The sequence below is a fragment of the Oryza glaberrima genome, chromosome 2 (genome assembly GCF_000147395.1).
Source record: "Oryza glaberrima chromosome 2, OglaRS2, whole genome shotgun sequence".
NCBI lineage: Eukaryota > Viridiplantae > Streptophyta > Magnoliopsida > Poales > Poaceae > Oryza > Oryza glaberrima.
In genome coordinates, this window is record NC_068327.1 from 20,409,990 (window position 1) to 20,426,642 (window position 16,653).

The window sequence follows — 16,653 nt, forward strand, 5'->3', positions numbered from 1 at the left end:
GTACGTGCGGGGCTAGAGATAGATCGGTGGTGTACGGGAGGCGGGCGCTGGAGCGTCCACCACCCCCTCCAGCTCCACCTCGCCATATCCATGTCGTCATCGTCATCCGCGTCCCCTTCCCCCCTTCCGCTGCGCTGCCTCTCCCTTCTCCCTTCTCGGACACTAGCGGCGCTTCGGCAGGCGATGGCGGAGGTAGAGGAGTAGCTCGACGGCGTGGAGGACGCTCCCGAGCTCAGCGGCGGAGGGTGGGCGAGATCTCCGCGGCGCTGCCTCTCCCCTTTCCCTTCTCCACCACCGGCGATAGCCTCAGAAGGCAGCGGCGCTTCGGTTAGCGGCGATGCAGGTAGAGGAGTATCACAACGGCGCGGAGGGCGCACACGAGCTCGGCGGCGTTGCGCTCCACCGACGCCGCCTCCCATGACCGCGCCATCTCCCCCAACGTCTCTACGCTCCGCCTCGACTACGTTGCCACCACTGCCGAGGCCAAGCTCCCCGTGCTCGTCTGGCAATGCCGTCGTGGGTGTGGTTCCAGCAACAACGCCGCCTGGATCCCCCGCCTCCTGCCGGCCGCCGCCGCCGCTTTGGTCGTCGTCCGCATGCCGCCGTCGCCTCTGCTGTGGCCCTCACCCACATGCCGCTGTCGCCGCCGCTCTGGTCCTTGCCCGCATGCCGCCGTCGCCACCGCTGTGGCCCTCGCCCGCATGCCGCCGTCGCCGTCACCACTCCGACCAAGAGAGGGGGAGAGAAAGAGAAGGAAGGAGGAAAGGAGAGAGGATGACATGTGGACCCCACATGTCAGTTGGTCCCACAGTATTTTTTGTGTGAATGACAGATGGGTCCTACTGATTTTTTTTCAATTCTAATGCCACGTCAGCGCCACGTGGGACGAAGACCGGGTCAACACTGCCACGTCAGCGCCACGTCAGCAAAACCGCTCTCCAAAACCGCTGAGGGAGTCAAATTGCACTGGTTTCATTAGTTCGGGGATTCGTCCTATCCGGTTTTTTGGTTATAGGGTATGAATTAGATTCGGCGTACAATTAAGGGAGTCAAATTGGACTTTTTCCTTCAGTTTTCACTGTTATCTTGGAAAATCATTAACGGGCCGATGAACGGGCTACACAGTTAGGACTGTAGGAGCCCATTCAGTACACTGAGCTGCAGTAGCATGGGTATTTATGGATTTTCTTTTGCCATGTTCTCTCATTTTGGAAAAAAAAAGTCCATTTTGCGTCGTCTAACCGGGTATAAAAGCTGCTCAAATATAAATGGCACTTCTAACATACCCATGGAGTATTGACTATCCTGATTTACTGTTTTAACTTTGAGTACCACTGATTTTTATATGATTAAAATGCGATGAGCAAAATGTTACTAGTACTCTCTTGTTATACGATGATACAATGCACTTCGATAATATGACATTTTATATTATTTATAATCTATTATCAAAACTAAGTTGCCAAAGTTTAAGGATTAATAGTATATAATGTTTAGATTATAAAATAGAGGCATTTAAAATATGATCTAGATTCCTCTTATCTATTAGTGTTTGTACACCATTCTATTCTTGGTCACTTATTCTTATTAGAGAAAAATGAGATTAGTTTTTTATTTTCAGAAAAAATAAGTTTTTTTACAGAGAAGAATAACGTGGATCGAGCAGAAATATAAGAGGTTATCACATTATAACAACAAATGAATTGTACATAATATATTATAGTATCAAAACCATGCTAGATACCACAATCGCTCCAAAGGTGTAGAAATTATCACATTAACCATTGAAGGAAGAAGGGTTTATTTTTTAACATCGTGATCTAGATTATGATGGTGTAAATTAATCGGTGTAGCTTTATAAGAAAGACAATTATGTTTTTATTATTAGAAGCACATGTCATATTTTCATTTATCCTTTATTCTAGCTCTGCTAAATTGTATGGGAAATGCGGATTGTCCTCAACAATAAGCATTTGATTTGTATGATATAAGATTCTGAAGTGGTTTAGTAACCGTCCCCAAAATAAGTACGGATGTTTTTCTTTGATTTCAAGCACCTTGATACTATGAGGATATATTATGTTTTTCTTTCATTTCAAGCACCTTGATACTAAACTACACTTTTTAAGTTTCAAAACATTCAGAAGGTGCTCAAGCTTCTAGTAGGGAGCAACCAAGTAATGATAACCTAAACCAGGACCAGTACCAATCACAACCAATATAGGCATGCTGAAGGTTTCTCACAATGTTGAAAATGTTCATAGTGTTAAGTACTAAAAATTAGGAAAGTTCCATGATGAATATATGCAAATTGTAAAATGTCATTACGTGTGAGAATGGTATGAACCTTGGTTTCCACATTAATGACACAAAACATGATATGCAAAAAAATGGACTTTACTTCTTGTACAGGGTAAAGTCCATTTTTTCCCTTAGACTTTGCTCAAAGTCCAATTTTCACCCTGACCTACAAAACCGAATGTTTTCCACTCCCCAAGTTTCAAAATTAGGTTAAACCCCTGAAGCATATGTTGTTCTGGTTTTGTTTGAAGTGGTTGTGGTTTTCCTAGTTCAAACCCTTATCATGCACGTCTTGTTGATTCACATGTCACGCTTAATTAGGCTCACAACCATAAAACTTAATTACTAAGTTGACTCTCATGCTAGCGAAAACCTTTTCATATAGACCTATAGATGGCCATAAGGCCCGAGGCCCGACGGCCCGGCCCATGGCACGACATTTTGGCCCGGCCCAAACACGGCACAACCCGATGGGGTCAGGCCCGTACCGGCCTATCCCGACCGCCTGGCCGTGCCTGGGCCTCCCCACCGGCACGACCGGGCTGGCACGGCACGATGGGCCGGCAGGCCAGGCTCGACACATAAAGAATATGGAGTAAAAATAGACATATTATATGCCACGGTCCAAAGAATAGGGATGTAAAATAGACTTATTTTAGCTATATATATGTTAGCCCAAAGAGGAGGGAGGGAAACTAGACTTATTTTAGCTATATATATATATGTCACAACCCAAAGAGGAGGGAGGGAAAATAGACTTATTTTTAAAAAGGCACGATGGGACACTCGTGCCTTCGAGCTGGCATGGCACGGCCCGACTGCTGGTGGGCCGTGCCTGGGCCGAAGGTGCAGCCCATGGGCCGGCACGACAATTCCTGGTGTGTTGGTCGGGCCGTGCCGGCCCGACAGATTTTAGCCCAAGCACGGTCGTGCCTGGGCCGTGCCGGGCCAGGCCGCCTGTTTGGCCATCTATATATAGACCAAAACCACCATGGAATATGTTTTAAGGTGTTATGTTTGGTTTTCAAACCTAGGGGTTGAATAATAACCACTTTTCCAGTTTAGGGTGAAATTAATTGAACTTCAAGAATAGTTCAATGGCCAAAATTGGATATTACCCTTTTTTTTAGAGTACAAACATTCAGATGGTGTTCAAGCTCCTAATATAGACCAGCTAAATTATGATACCCCTAAAATCGGGGCTGTTGGCAATCATCACACCTTGAGTGACGCTAAAGTTTTGCTTAAAAAGTGCTAATGTTATAATATACAATTCTATTTATTTAGAATATTATCATTAAAGTTCTCAATCAACTAGTGTATTGTTCCTTTGGCTTAGTTTTAATAAGAAATTAACATGTGTTTGCATTTTCAGAAAAAAGGAAATAATAAGTGAGTGTTGCTAAAGTGCTTCTTGCATCCAATGAGAAATCTACTATAGAAGATGGTTAATGTGGTACACCCAACGAGCAATCTTCCTGAGAAAACAATGCATTTGGCACATCCGGTGAACTATGTGCTGAGGAAGAAGTATTTGACACATCTGGTGAGCAACATTCAGAACAAAAAAATGACACATTTGATGGATGACTTCTAGGGAAAACAAGGTAGTTGACAAACTTAATGGTAAACTTGTTGGACATAAACATGGAATATCCAAAAGACTGAATTGTGTTTAGGGCCACATTTGTTACCAAAGTTTCACTTCGGAAGTGCTTCCAATCTACTTACTTATGATTGTTGGTAGTTGTATTTGTTCATCGCCATTCCGTATTAATGTAAATATTACAATGTAATTGTGCCAATACGAGTATTGTTATGTATTGGTTAATCTTACCAGCCACCTTTATGGTAAATTAATCGAGATAATAGAACTTGGTTTCCTCGTGTCACAAATATTGTATTAGCAAAGGTAGTTTATCTTGCACATAAAATAATAATAATATATATACTACCTAATAAGTGCACTCCATTCTGTTCAATTAACATATATTCATTAAATATCATAAAGTAATGTAACTATTGGGTTGGTCCATTGGTTTGTAGACACACATACACTCCGAGGCCGATTGAATTCATGTGTACCGTAAGCAATGCATGTTTATGAACAACATGTCTATAAATCTTAGAGCAATATGATCAAATTGTGGCTTGCCAGAATCTTGCTCTTTAAGACTCTCTTCGTTCCAAAAAAAATAGCGAGTTAGTATTGGATGAGACATACCCTAGTAATAATACGAATCTAGAGAGCTGGCTTGTGCAATTGGTGCAATTGATGTGCCCATGAGTAAAAAAACATGAGGCATGTATACAGATTCAGGATTCCCGAAGGATAATAACCATACTTATGTTCTTGGTCACTGTATGGAAGGTTTGTACAAAGGGTGTGAAGCTCTCGAGCTAGCTAACAAACCTAAAGTTCTTGCTGATTCTATCGTCCAACCCTCTCTCTACCAAGAAAAGAAGAACTCTGTATGCAATAATACAGCTGAACTAACTCTTCGAGCTCCATGCCGGTTTGTTGTAGTGGCAGACATCCTGTGGGACGCAATGCAAGGCCCTTTCGCACAGTCCCAGTCTTTTCCCACAACCTATGTATCCACGCCTATGTGAAAACTTGACTTTAGATTCAACATATCTCGCTTCATTAATACATTGAGATAACGTAATGGAATCTGAACTTAATGCGATGGACGTGCTCTGTAGCCATTACGACATGTAATGGTATCCAATAGGATACACGTCCACCTATCTTCTGTCAGCGAGAACACCACATACCCCTCCTTGGGCTGTTGGCGGGTTCTTGTTTGAAGAATCCTGGAGTGCACGATTTAATCCGTTCCCGAATGCAGCTACGTGTTGCATCTCGTGAAGGATGACTGTTCCTGCCTACTCTTATTAACCAGTTTTAATCACATACCTAGCAGTCCTCGGACAACCTCTAGAATCATGTTCTCATCTTGAAATGGCGCCATGACTCGGTTCTCAGGCGGCTAGCCAATTGGTCCCATGCAACAACGCAAAGGATGCATGGCCACCTTCGAGCAGCTCTAAGGGCACGGCCTTGAATTGGGTCCGCTGACCCAAATAGAGTGCATCCTCTTTAAAGCGTACTACTAGATGGATGATAGGTACGTGGACCTCCCCGCTAGATCTTAGATCTAGTTTAAGCTTAGGAAGCGCTGGCCAACAACCTACGTAGCCTTGACAGCCTGTCTTTCAACCTACGCTGACAATTCTATGAAAACGCATGAAAATACACTAGTTTGAAGGAAAAGGATGCACTAAACTCTAGATTTTTTGCCCTTTTACTCGCCGGAAGTTGATGGTTAGGATTTCAGATGGCTTTTAACAACCACCAACAAATGGCGAGGGCCAACAGTGGCAGCGACATTTTGATCTCAGGGCGCGGAGGCCTAGGATCATCGTGATGGCGCAGATCCTGGCGGTGGCATCGCCGGCCTCATTGGCTAGGACCTGGGTTCACAATTTCGGATCAAAATTTCTGAAATTTTGGAAATTTCAGTCCTATCGGACCCCTCCCCCCCCCCCCCCAATATGATATAATTTCGGCCGAAATTTTATTTTTTTTATTTTTTTCGTGAATTTGGTAATATTTTGTTCAAATTTTATTAAAAAATTCATAAAATTTCGGCCACCCCTCATACAAATCAGCAAACCAAAACATTAAACCCTTGCTAGGACACAGAGTTCACCGCTACACATGATGCCTTCTTCAGTATGATGCCCCGCATAAGGCCTTGCTTGATCTGACGGTTGGGATATTCTCTGGGTGGGATCGAACGGAACAAACTCGAGAGCAAGAAAAAGGCTTACACTGAGAAGATTAAGACGAGAGCTAGAAAAAGGCTTACGCTGAGCAAACACACACACACAAGTGTTCGCATGATACGTTGCCTTGCCCCGGTTGCTGGATGGCTTTTGTGGCGCCCAAAGCAAAGTACTTGTTCGATGCCTGGCTGTGGAGTTCAGAGGTAGTACAACCTTCCGATGCAGCTGGGTTTTATTCTTAGCTGAGACAGTAGTCTATCGAAATAAAGCTCTACAGCTGCAAGCTTTCCTTTTCTTTTTCAGCCTAAGAACCTCTCTTATTTTCTTCATTATTCAACATTTTATATTTAAATAGGAACTAGATATAAAGCATTTGACCGTTTTTTTAAAAAACTTTCAAATATAACTAAAGTTATAACTAAAGTATAATTACACTATACACACTATAACTTGTACTATATAATATAACTTGTATACACATGAAGGGTGGCATGTTGTCTAGCAGCGAATGCGGTGATACACCAAGTTGACAGTTTAACTCCTTGTTCATGCGCTTGCATGTGATTTCCTACCCTGCACGAACCCTGAGGCACAATCCAACGGTCATAGATTCAAAAGTTTGGGGAGAAAAAAAAAACTCGGACGTATTCAAGCAATTCCATTTAACTAACTTTTACTATTAAGTCTAGCCCGTGTTAAGAGCAAGTTTAATAGTATAGCCCACTACTAGTTCCAATTCATCTATAGAGCCAATTCATACAATAGTTGCTTACTATACTATTAATATATGGTCCTACTTATCATACACACACTGCGTCTTAGATCCGTGCTGCAGCTAGCTATAGATCTGTAGCCCGCTGCTCTTATCTCTCATATTTTATCTTATTATTAAAATATGTTTATAGCTGGTTCCTCGAGAAACTTGACATATTTCTAAATGGAATTTTGTTTTTTTTAAGAACAGAGAGTACATAAATAAAATTTGACTGTGATTGTATATAGAAAACTGAAACTAGTCACAAGGAGGAAAAAAAAAAGAAGAGGGCTATAAAAGTAATAAAGAGCAAATAAGGAGAAGATTATTTAGCTGTAGAGATCAACCGAAGAGAGCAAAGTATCAGTCCCCTCCGAGAGAGAGAGTTTAGAATAGTTTCCTCGTCAAACAATCCGCGCCGTCGTCTATATAAAAACCTCACCCTTCTCGTTACATCTCATCTCATCGTGTGTTAATTTGCATTTGCACTGCAAACGGCGGCCGGCCATGGACGGGCCCAGCGGCGCAACCGACACGGCCAACGCGGCCGGCGGCGACGCAACGCTGGCTGTTCCTCCGCCACCGCTGCTGACCGGAACGGCCGTTCCGCCGCCCCCGCTGGCAGCTGCCCAGCCGCAACCACAGCAAGCAACGGTGGCGGAGGGTGACCCGCCGCCGCCAGCAACCGGTGGTGCAGAGGAGGTGGCCGGCAACGGCGAGCCTCCTCAACCGCCCGCCACTGATCCGGCGAGCGAACCCACTGCGCCGCCGGAACCACCGCGAGCAACAGAGGAGAAGAAGGGTGACGAGCCACCACCACCGGCATCAACCGGAGTGAAAGAGGAGGTGGCCGGCCATGGCCAGCCTCTTCCACCGCCCACCAGTACTCCGGCGAGCGAGCCCCCTGCGCCGCCGGAACCAACACAGCAGCAGCAGCAGCAGCAAGCAGGCGACGCGAAGCAGGCGGCGCCGTCTGCCGACGACGAGGACGGAGGTAAAAAGAGGCACAGCCGTTGGAACTTCCTCCGCAACCTCTTCCGCCGCCACAAGGGCTCACTGCGCGACGCCGTGAAGGCCGCCGCTCTCACGAAGCCGCGGAAGGAGGAGGAGGAGAAGAGCAAGAAGACCGCCGGGCCCGATGAAGCCAGCAAGCTGCCGCCGCCGCCGCCGGCTCCACCTCCCGCTCCCGACGATGACGCGGCTAGCCGTAGCCGGTCTACGCGGAGGAGGCTCGTGAAAGTGCTACGGGCCGTCCAATTCATCACGCGGTTGAAGAACTGGAGGAATCGCCCACCGGAGGACGGTAAAGCCAAAGAGGAGCAGAAGCCGTCTCCGGAGACGAAGGACAAAAAGCCACCGGAGACGACGGGGAAGGACAAAAAGCCGGCGGACCCGGAGCTGGGGCAAGCGAAGGAGAAGACGCCGGCGCCGCAGCAAGAGGAGGAGGAGAAGAAGGAGAAGGAGGAGGAGACGCCAGAGGCGAAAGCGCAGCGGCTAGAGGAGGAGAAGTCACGGCGGAGGTGGAAGGAACGCGGGGAGGCGCTCCTGCAGGAGATCCTCGAGGCCGCCTTCGAAGCGCTGCTCGCCGGCGAGTTCAACAAGCTCAAGGATCAGTGGCGGCAGTGCCTCCTCACCTTCTCCTTCTTCCCCGTCAACCACAAGGTGAAGAAGCAGGCGGTCACCTACTGGTGGGCCGCCCAGTTCGGCCTCCCGCACCGCCGCGCCCCCGGCGTCGCGGCGGAGCCCCGCGGGTCGGAGGAGATCTTCGCCGAGCTCTGCGCCAGCGGCTTCCTCGAGCCGATCACCAGCCGCTGCAGCGGCGCGTCCCACGGCTGCCGCGTGAACCCGCTTGTCCACTGGATGGTGAAGCGGACGGCGAGGGGCGGATTCGCCGGCCTGGACCAGCACGGCCACCCCACCGTCGATCCGGGCAAGTCCAGGGTCCTCTGCCTCACGGCGAGCCACCGCGAGCTGCTGCAGAGGCTAGGCAGGGCCGACGAGTCGCCGTCGGCGCCACCGTCCCCGACGAGAAAACTTTCGAAAGTCAAAACGCCCAGCCAACAAGACCGTCAGCAAAAAGAGGAAAAAGAAGACCGTCAGCAAAAGGAGCCAAACCCAACAGGAACGCCCTCCAAAATAGCCGTCAGCAAACTTGAGGGCGAGACGACAGTACGTATAGACTCCTCCCCTCTCATTTTCAAATTGGGTGTGGATTATTACTGATTTACTCTTTTCAACTTTGACTCATCAGCAAAAGAAGCCAAACCCAACAGGAACGCCTTCCGAAATAGCCGTCAGCAAACTTGAGGGCGAGACGAAGGTACGTACAGAATCCCCTCTCATTTTCAAATTGGGTGTGGATTATTACCGAATTACTATTTTCAACTTTGACTCGTCAGCAAAAGAAGCCAAACCCAATAGGAATGCCTTCCAAAATGGCCGTCAGCAAATTTGAGGGCGAGATGAAGGTACGTTTAGACTCCCCTCTCATTTTCAAATTGGGTGTGGATTATTACCGATTTACTGTTTTCAACTTTGTTGTTATTAATAGTTTTATATGGTTAGGGTATGGTTTACAATATAACATATTTATATGGTGCAACATATTTTAAATAGTATGACTTTTTTTTTGCGGGGCAATAGTTTGCCATATTTGATAGTATTAATAGAAAGGGGTTGTGAAAAATTGAGTGAATTTGTGTATTTCATACCTTGGTGCCCGGGCACCGTGGTATATATATATCCTACATTACGAAATCTACTGCCAAGGTTATTTATAAACTCTCTTCGTTTTAAGTTACTTGTCGTTCTAGTTTTATCCTAAGTCAAACATGTATATCTTTCACCATTGATTTAAAAAACCCGTGTAATTTAATGGCATGTGAATTATATATTATGAAATTATTTCTCATGATGAATCTAAAATTACAAATCTTAGAAATCAAACTATATGAGTATAGAAAATTATGGTCAAATATTATAATGTTTGACTTAGGACAGACTAAAACAACTAGTAATTTAAAACGAATGGTGCATTTTCAATTAATAAGGGGCAGTTGGTCTTTTTAGCCCTATCTTAATTTTCATTCTAGTGAGTTTTTTTTTAAAAAATAATAATTTGCATTCTAGTGGCTAAAATTGGAGTTATTTTGGTATTGAGGCAGTAACAAAGTTCTTTTCTACCATGTGCATAATTTAGGGAAGCATTACCACAATATGGAAAAGAAATGTAAATTTCTAATAGTGTGGCTCAAATACAAATAAAAATATTCCATCTAATAGAAAACCCCTATTAATTAGTTTCACACTATTTATCCGGTGCTAGTACACATGCTATAGAATTAAAAGCACTTTGGCCTTTATTTGAAATTATGAAACTAGAAAACTCATAAGTACCTAAAATTTGGCCTAAAAATGTATAATGAAGGAAAAATAAAGTCATATCCAAATATTAGTCAAATTCCTATATGTACATATATATTAATTTGTAAATTTAAATGTTATTTTTTAGTTATGTTAACCATGTTGAACGGGATGATGTATAAATATTATCTAATGGCATACATTCAGAAATAGAAGCAGTACATTGTATATGCCCAAATCTCTGAACTGATATGTGATGTCCATCATATCCTTGGCATATTTATTAACATAGTTATTAGAGAAAAATGGGAAGAACTTATTTTTCATATATCCAAAACAATCCAGATTTTTTATCAGTTAGAAATATAAAAGCTTATGCAATTATATATAATACTATAAAAGCCATGCTAGACACCATATTTTCTCCCAATGTGTTAGAAATTACTACATTAATCAGCGAAGGAAAAAAAGACTTATTTTGTCGATCATAATGATCAGTCTAGATTATAATGGTGTAAATTGATTGACAGCTATATACAAGAGACAATTGTCTTTATATTATTAGAAGAAAGGGTTGTATATCAATTATAGACATTTTCAAATAAACTTTAATCTAGCTCCACTCAATTGTATGGGAAATTTATATACTCCTTAACCATTAGCATTTGATCTTTATGAAAAATACAAACCTATATTCAGATGCAAAGCAACATGTTTATGTATTAGCATCATGCAACAAGTACTTTTACTCTACTTTGAAGGTGGTGTGAATATCCAAAACAAATAAGTATTTCTAATCGGTGTGGGGATAAGATATTGTCACATATCTGGGCAATAAATTTTTTAATTATTTGTATGTCTAAATAAATACACATTTGTACCCTAGATTTGAATTTTGAATGCATGAGGAAGGAGTGGTCAGGTAATGATTCAAAGATGCATGATTCATCTCCCATGTGTTCACTTTTTTTATTTGAAAAATAGAGTACATATAGTGAAGGTCTAGTTTGTGTGAAAGATGTAAACATAGACTACCAAAGTGTTGTGCTTTGTGCTGCATGCACATTTGAATTGATATTCTTCTATCTCTTCTTTGCTCTAGGAGCAACAAAATGAAAATGACAAGATCAATCTCAAGCTTGAGCTCCAGAAGTTTCAAAACATACATGTAATCCTCAACATCAATGCACATGTGTATCGGCTCCCATATTGCTTGTTATCCTATCTTGGTGATCGCCTGGTAGTCCTACAACTTGGTCGATGGTGGAACTCCGATAATAGCACATACATGGAGGTGGAGGGGCTAGAGAAACTGAATGCCATTGGCAACCTCAAGAAACTCCGATACCTTGGCATTCGTGGGTTGTCAAAGCTGACGGAGCTACCCAAGAATGTCAACAAACTACAACAACTTGAAGTCCTGGATGTTCGTGGGTGCCAAAACCTGACCAGTGTGATGTCATCTACTGTCAGGAACCTTAGGCAGTTGACCCATTTGGATCTCACTGAATGCTACATGCTGGAGCATATTGGATGGGAGATCACCTCCCTCTCAGAGCTTCAAGTATTCAAGGGTTTTGTCTTTGGCATTGATGCACCAAGGAGATATGTATTCCAATGTCGAGATAGGCATGCGTGTCATTTGCAAGACCTCAAGGCGATGAAGAATCTCCGGAAGCTCAGTATCAATGTTACAACTGATGCAAATGTTGACAAGAATGATATGGGGCAACTTAAGCATCTTGAAAGCCTCCAATCACTAACAATAACATGGGGTGAGTTGCCAAGCATCTTAACATCTGTAGAAAGAGAAAAGGAGAAAAAGCAACTCCTTGAGAGGTGGACTAGCCTAGTGTTGCCGTCAAGTCTTGTGAAACTAGATGTTCGATGCTATCCCAGTGAAGAGATCCCATTTGAGTGGTTTGAACAAAAAGGGGCCATTAAGCCCACAAAGCTCAAGAAACTATATGTGAGAGGTGGAGCCGTTAAGAAACTAAATCTTCCCAAAGATAACCATATTGAGACTCTGCGCCTAAGATATCTCAAGGAATTCAAGATGAAATGGGAAGAAATATTGGGTATGATGAACAATCTCCATTATGTGGAAGTTGTTTACAAGGATCCTAAGGTGATGAAGAGTGAAAAGATAAAACATCAAACAGATAATGTCGAGCTACAACCTCACATGATTAAGGAGAAGGAAAAGAAGGTAAAGGAGGAAGAGGAAAAATGTATGGCGGAGATCAAAAAAAATATGAGCATACCAGATTCTACCTTGGATGAGCATGGGGTGTGGGAGAAGGATCAAAAGGAAGCTGATCAAAAGAAGGCAAAGGAGGAAGAGGAAAAACATATGGCGGAGATCAAAAAAAATATGGGCATACCAGATTCTACCTTGGATGAGCATCGGGTGTCGGAGAATGATCAAAAGGAAGTTGATCAAAACAAGAAGGGCAAAGGCTGTGAGGGTGATGGGGATGGAAGCAAAGGTACACACTTCACCTACTATCTTGCCTTTAGTAAATTTTGAGCATGCAATTGATTTCTATAGTTTTTCACACTTCTACTATATAACTACATTCCCTATTTCCATATGCTCTAGAATCTAGTAACTCTCAGAGTAAGGTGCATGATGGTCATGATTCCAAGGCTACTATCAACAATAATGTTACAAAAGTTTCTAGTGAATCCGACCTGACGGGAAAAGGTGAAATCATGATGCTACATAATATTTTTCTACAACTCCATACACATTTATATTAAACTACATTTTACAATTTCTGAACATTCAGAAGGTGCTCAAGGTACTAATTAGGATGTTCATATCCCAAAGGAATCTCACAATGTTGAAAATGCTCGTACTTGTAAGTACTGTGAATACTTTGAGAAAATTAGGAAGCACCATCATAAAGATAGCAAATGGAAAAATGTCATCGCATGTGAAAATTATATGTGGAACCTAATTTTTTTGATGGCACCAAGAAAATTGGATCACATTCATTTTGTATAATAAAATTCAAATATATATATATATGCATTTTCATTTGAATCTTTAAATGATGTTCAAGCTCATAATACCGAGCTACCCAAAAAGGATACTCCTTAAACAAGGGGTCGTTGCCGATCATGACACCTTGAGTGCCCTAAGGTATTTCTGAAAAAAAAGGTGATAATGGTGGAAATATACAGTTATCTTCTATATTAGAAGATGGAGATCATCATATATAAGAGTTTTAATCACTCATATATTGTACCTTTCATGTAGTTTTAACAAGAACTAATATGTGTTTGCATTTTCAGAACAAAAGGAAAAAACAAGTAGGCGGTCCTAAAGTGCTCCTGGTATCGATATACTACTCAAGATAGTAAATCTGGTACTCCCAATGAGCAATCATCTAGAGTAAATGATGCATTGGACACACCTAGTGAGCAACGTGATCTGAAAGGCACTGTATCTGACACATTCAGTGAGCATCATTCTGAATAAAAAACTGACATATTTGATGAATAACATACTAGCAAAAATAAGGGACTTGGCGGACCTACTGGACAATGATATCCTCAATGTGAGTGGCCTTGAAACCTAGAAAATGGCCTCAAAGGAAAGTGATTCAAAATCAACACCACACCTTGCACCATATGTACATATGGTGCTTTGGCCATTGGCAAAGAAGTTATAGCCGATGACATAGAAAGTGACAAATAGAAGCTCCAGTAAGAGGTGCAAAATTATGCAGCATGGAGAGTCGCCTATCATCATGTGTGTTGTATTTGTGTGTGTAACAAGTATTCAATGCAAGCATAAACATGTCTTCAAATTCTTTTGATTATTTATAGTCGGTCCTCAAACCATTTAAATAAGATTTTATCATCTCGGTGCATTGGAAGAGCTTCCAATTTGTTACTTATGCTTGTTGTTAGTTGCATTTATTCATTTACATTCCACAATATTGTAAACATTATAGTGTAATTATACTACTAAGAGTATAGCTACATATTGATTAGGCAACTGGCCTCCTTTATGGTAAATTCATCTGAATAATAGTACTTGGTTTCTCATGCCACAAACAGTGTATTTGCCAAACATCAAAACATGAATGAGTGATGAATGAGCTACCTTATGCATGCCATTTTATTCACCAAGCAAATATATCAATTAAATATCATTACATCTTAAAGATTGTGATCACATTTGAATGTTATCATCTAACCATCCTCCAATCTTCATTTGTTTTTACCTTAAATATTTTATGACTTACTCTCTTCGTTTCAAATTAATTGTCGCCTAGATTTGCCCTAAGTCAAACATTTTAATCTATGACCATCAATTTTTATAAACACATAGTTTTCTTAAGATTTATATTTTTAGAATCTCTATGATAAATATTTTGATAATATATAATTCATATGTTGTTAAACAACATGATTTCTAAAAATTAATGGTCAAAGATAGACATGTTTGATTTAGGACAAAGCTAGAATGACAAGCAATTTTAAACGGAGGGAGTAATGTGCACCATCCCAAATGGTAGGAGAAACATGTGGCCCACCAAAAACTATCCCATTACAAGATAAGATAGTTGATGCATTACTTGAATTTGGAATTCTTAATATTGATTTTCGATCGGTTTGAACCATCATGTGTTCTATCGTATATGAAATCTTTAGAGAAATGTCTCTTGACGCCAATTTTTACATTAAACATAATGTTCCAACAATAGTTTGATTTTTTTTGCTTGGTCTTACCACTATACTATCATCAACAAATTTCTAGGACATGAACAAACCATTTAAAACAACTGAAACTAGACATGTGGAACATTAATCCATTCCAATTTTGATGTTAATATTGAATCTATGAACTCTTGAATATCATTGGAGAATTTATTGAACATATATTGAAACCAAACAAAGACCATTAAGCAATTCCTCCTGAAATTACTCAAAGGAACTTTATCGATGATAAGTAATAGTAATGAAACATGATGCATTGAACATTTCATTTTTACCTTATGGAAGTTCCAATAACAACCTGATTCATTTTGTCCTATCTACCTTGAACATGACATACAATTTTGCAGTATGGCCTAATTTCTAAAATATAAGGAGTAAATGATTCAAACATAATTAATTAGATACTTGGTCTAAAGATGCCACTATTTACTTTCAAAATTTAGAATAACTGTAACACCTTAGATTTCAAATTCCACACAAACTCAATTTTTTTCAAGAAAACTAGGTGTTGGGTATGTAGTTCCTAGCATGAAGCATGTGCCTTGTACCCCGCCCCCCCCTCCGCCTTTACCGGTGACGAGGAAGAAGCTCACGTCTTGTGAGTATGATAATCGGCTTGGAGAGGAAGTCCGTACAAGTACCACCAGCTTTATTCAAAAGGAGGGATTGGCACAACGGTGATGAGCACAAGCCAAACTACTCTACCAGTGTTCATTTTTCAATCTGTGGAAGACCATGTAATCGAAGTTCAAGCTCTGTCATCAACTCTATCATCATGAGCTATAAAGCATGACCTACCAATGTGGAGAAGCGAGTTGCAATCATGGATTGGATGGCTAGGTTCAGTGGATATTGCCACCATTGCTCAAAGTTGCCACCACTTTCTTTTTGTGTTGATCAAGGGATAGAGAACAAAAAAAAAGTTGACTCTATCGGAGAGACATCCCAGCATAGGCATGAAGTTGAGAAGATGTAATGATAAGAGGCACATGCTGCAATCACGTGTAACTCTGATAGCCTATTACGTACTGAACAATGTTGACTTCTGTTTTTTTTTGCTTGACCTAGGTTGAGCCATAGGGAATGTAAACGGAGCGGATACGAACAGATAACATTGATACCATATTATTTTTCATATTTTTAGATGGATACGAAAATGAATAGAGATGGCAACGGGTATGGACCCGACGGGTTTCCACTCCCCGTACCCACACCCATTGAAATTAAATCTGCCCACTACAAAACCCACACCCGCTCGCGGGTGAGAAATTCCCCCATACCCGCACCCGCACGGGTGATGGGTACCCATTGGGTACCTACACCCGTTGCAACAATTTCAATATTGCACAACAATAACTCAATAAGGTTATAGGCTGCAGTGATATGTACACGGTAGGATTGAAAAACTAAGGCTCAAACAAACCATACAGGATACATAAAGACTGCCACATTGCAAAATCAACAGCAAGCCATGCAACCACATTGCAAAATCAACCAGAAAGCTATGCAACCCTAGGAGGCGGCGTCCCTGGCTTCCTGCCCCCAGGCGGCGACCGACGCATTGGATGTCCGCCCCCACGCTGGCGGTTCCCCGCACGGCGGCGCCCCTGCTCCACCGGCGCGACTGAGACCGGCCGGCAGCTGGTGCTGCGGCCATGCGCGCCTGCGCGGTGTCGTGCCGGCGTGTGGTGTGCGCCCGTGCGCGGTGG

General features: G+C 42.3%; 1 protein-coding gene across 4 annotated transcripts; it reads left to right on the plus strand.

Annotated features, from left to right (window-relative positions):
• Positions 1-7,348: 7,348 nt before the first annotated feature.
• Positions 7,349-14,189, plus strand: LOC127761612 (uncharacterized). Of its 4 annotated transcripts, XM_052285924.1 has the most exons (7): positions 7,349-9,016; positions 9,099-9,167; positions 9,247-9,315; positions 11,313-12,699; positions 12,813-12,917; positions 13,003-13,074; positions 13,511-14,188. In XM_052285924.1, the coding sequence occupies exons 1-6, from the start codon at positions 7,355-7,357 to the stop codon at positions 13,023-13,025; spliced, it is 3,315 nt and encodes a 1,104-aa protein (XP_052141884.1). In that variant the 5' UTR covers positions 7,349-7,354; the 3' UTR covers positions 13,026-13,074; positions 13,511-14,188. The 4 variants fall into 4 exon arrangements, with proteins under 4 accessions (XP_052141884.1, XP_052141883.1, XP_052141886.1 ...); XM_052285923.1 differs by lacking the exon at positions 13,003-13,074 and having other exon boundaries at positions 13,511-14,187; XM_052285926.1 differs by lacking the exons at positions 12,813-12,917; positions 13,003-13,074 and having other exon boundaries at positions 13,511-14,189.
• The last annotated feature ends 2,464 nt before the right edge of the window (positions 14,190-16,653 follow it).

What these genes read in the sequence shown, in the direction of transcription:
- LOC127761612 (XM_052285923.1), top strand. Translation starts at nt 7,355, where the DNA reads ATGGACGGGCCCAGCGGCGCAACCGACACGGCCAACGCGGCCGGCGGC. An exon ending in AACTTGAGGGCGAGACGACA is followed by an intron (nt 9,017 to 9,098) that starts GTACGTATAGAC and finishes TTGACTCATCAG; the next exon opens with CAAAAGAAGCCAAACCCAAC. An exon ending in ATCCGACCTGACGGGAAAAG is followed by an intron (nt 12,918 to 13,510) that starts GTGAAATCATGA and finishes TTGCATTTTCAG; the next exon opens with AACAAAAGGAAAAAACAAGT.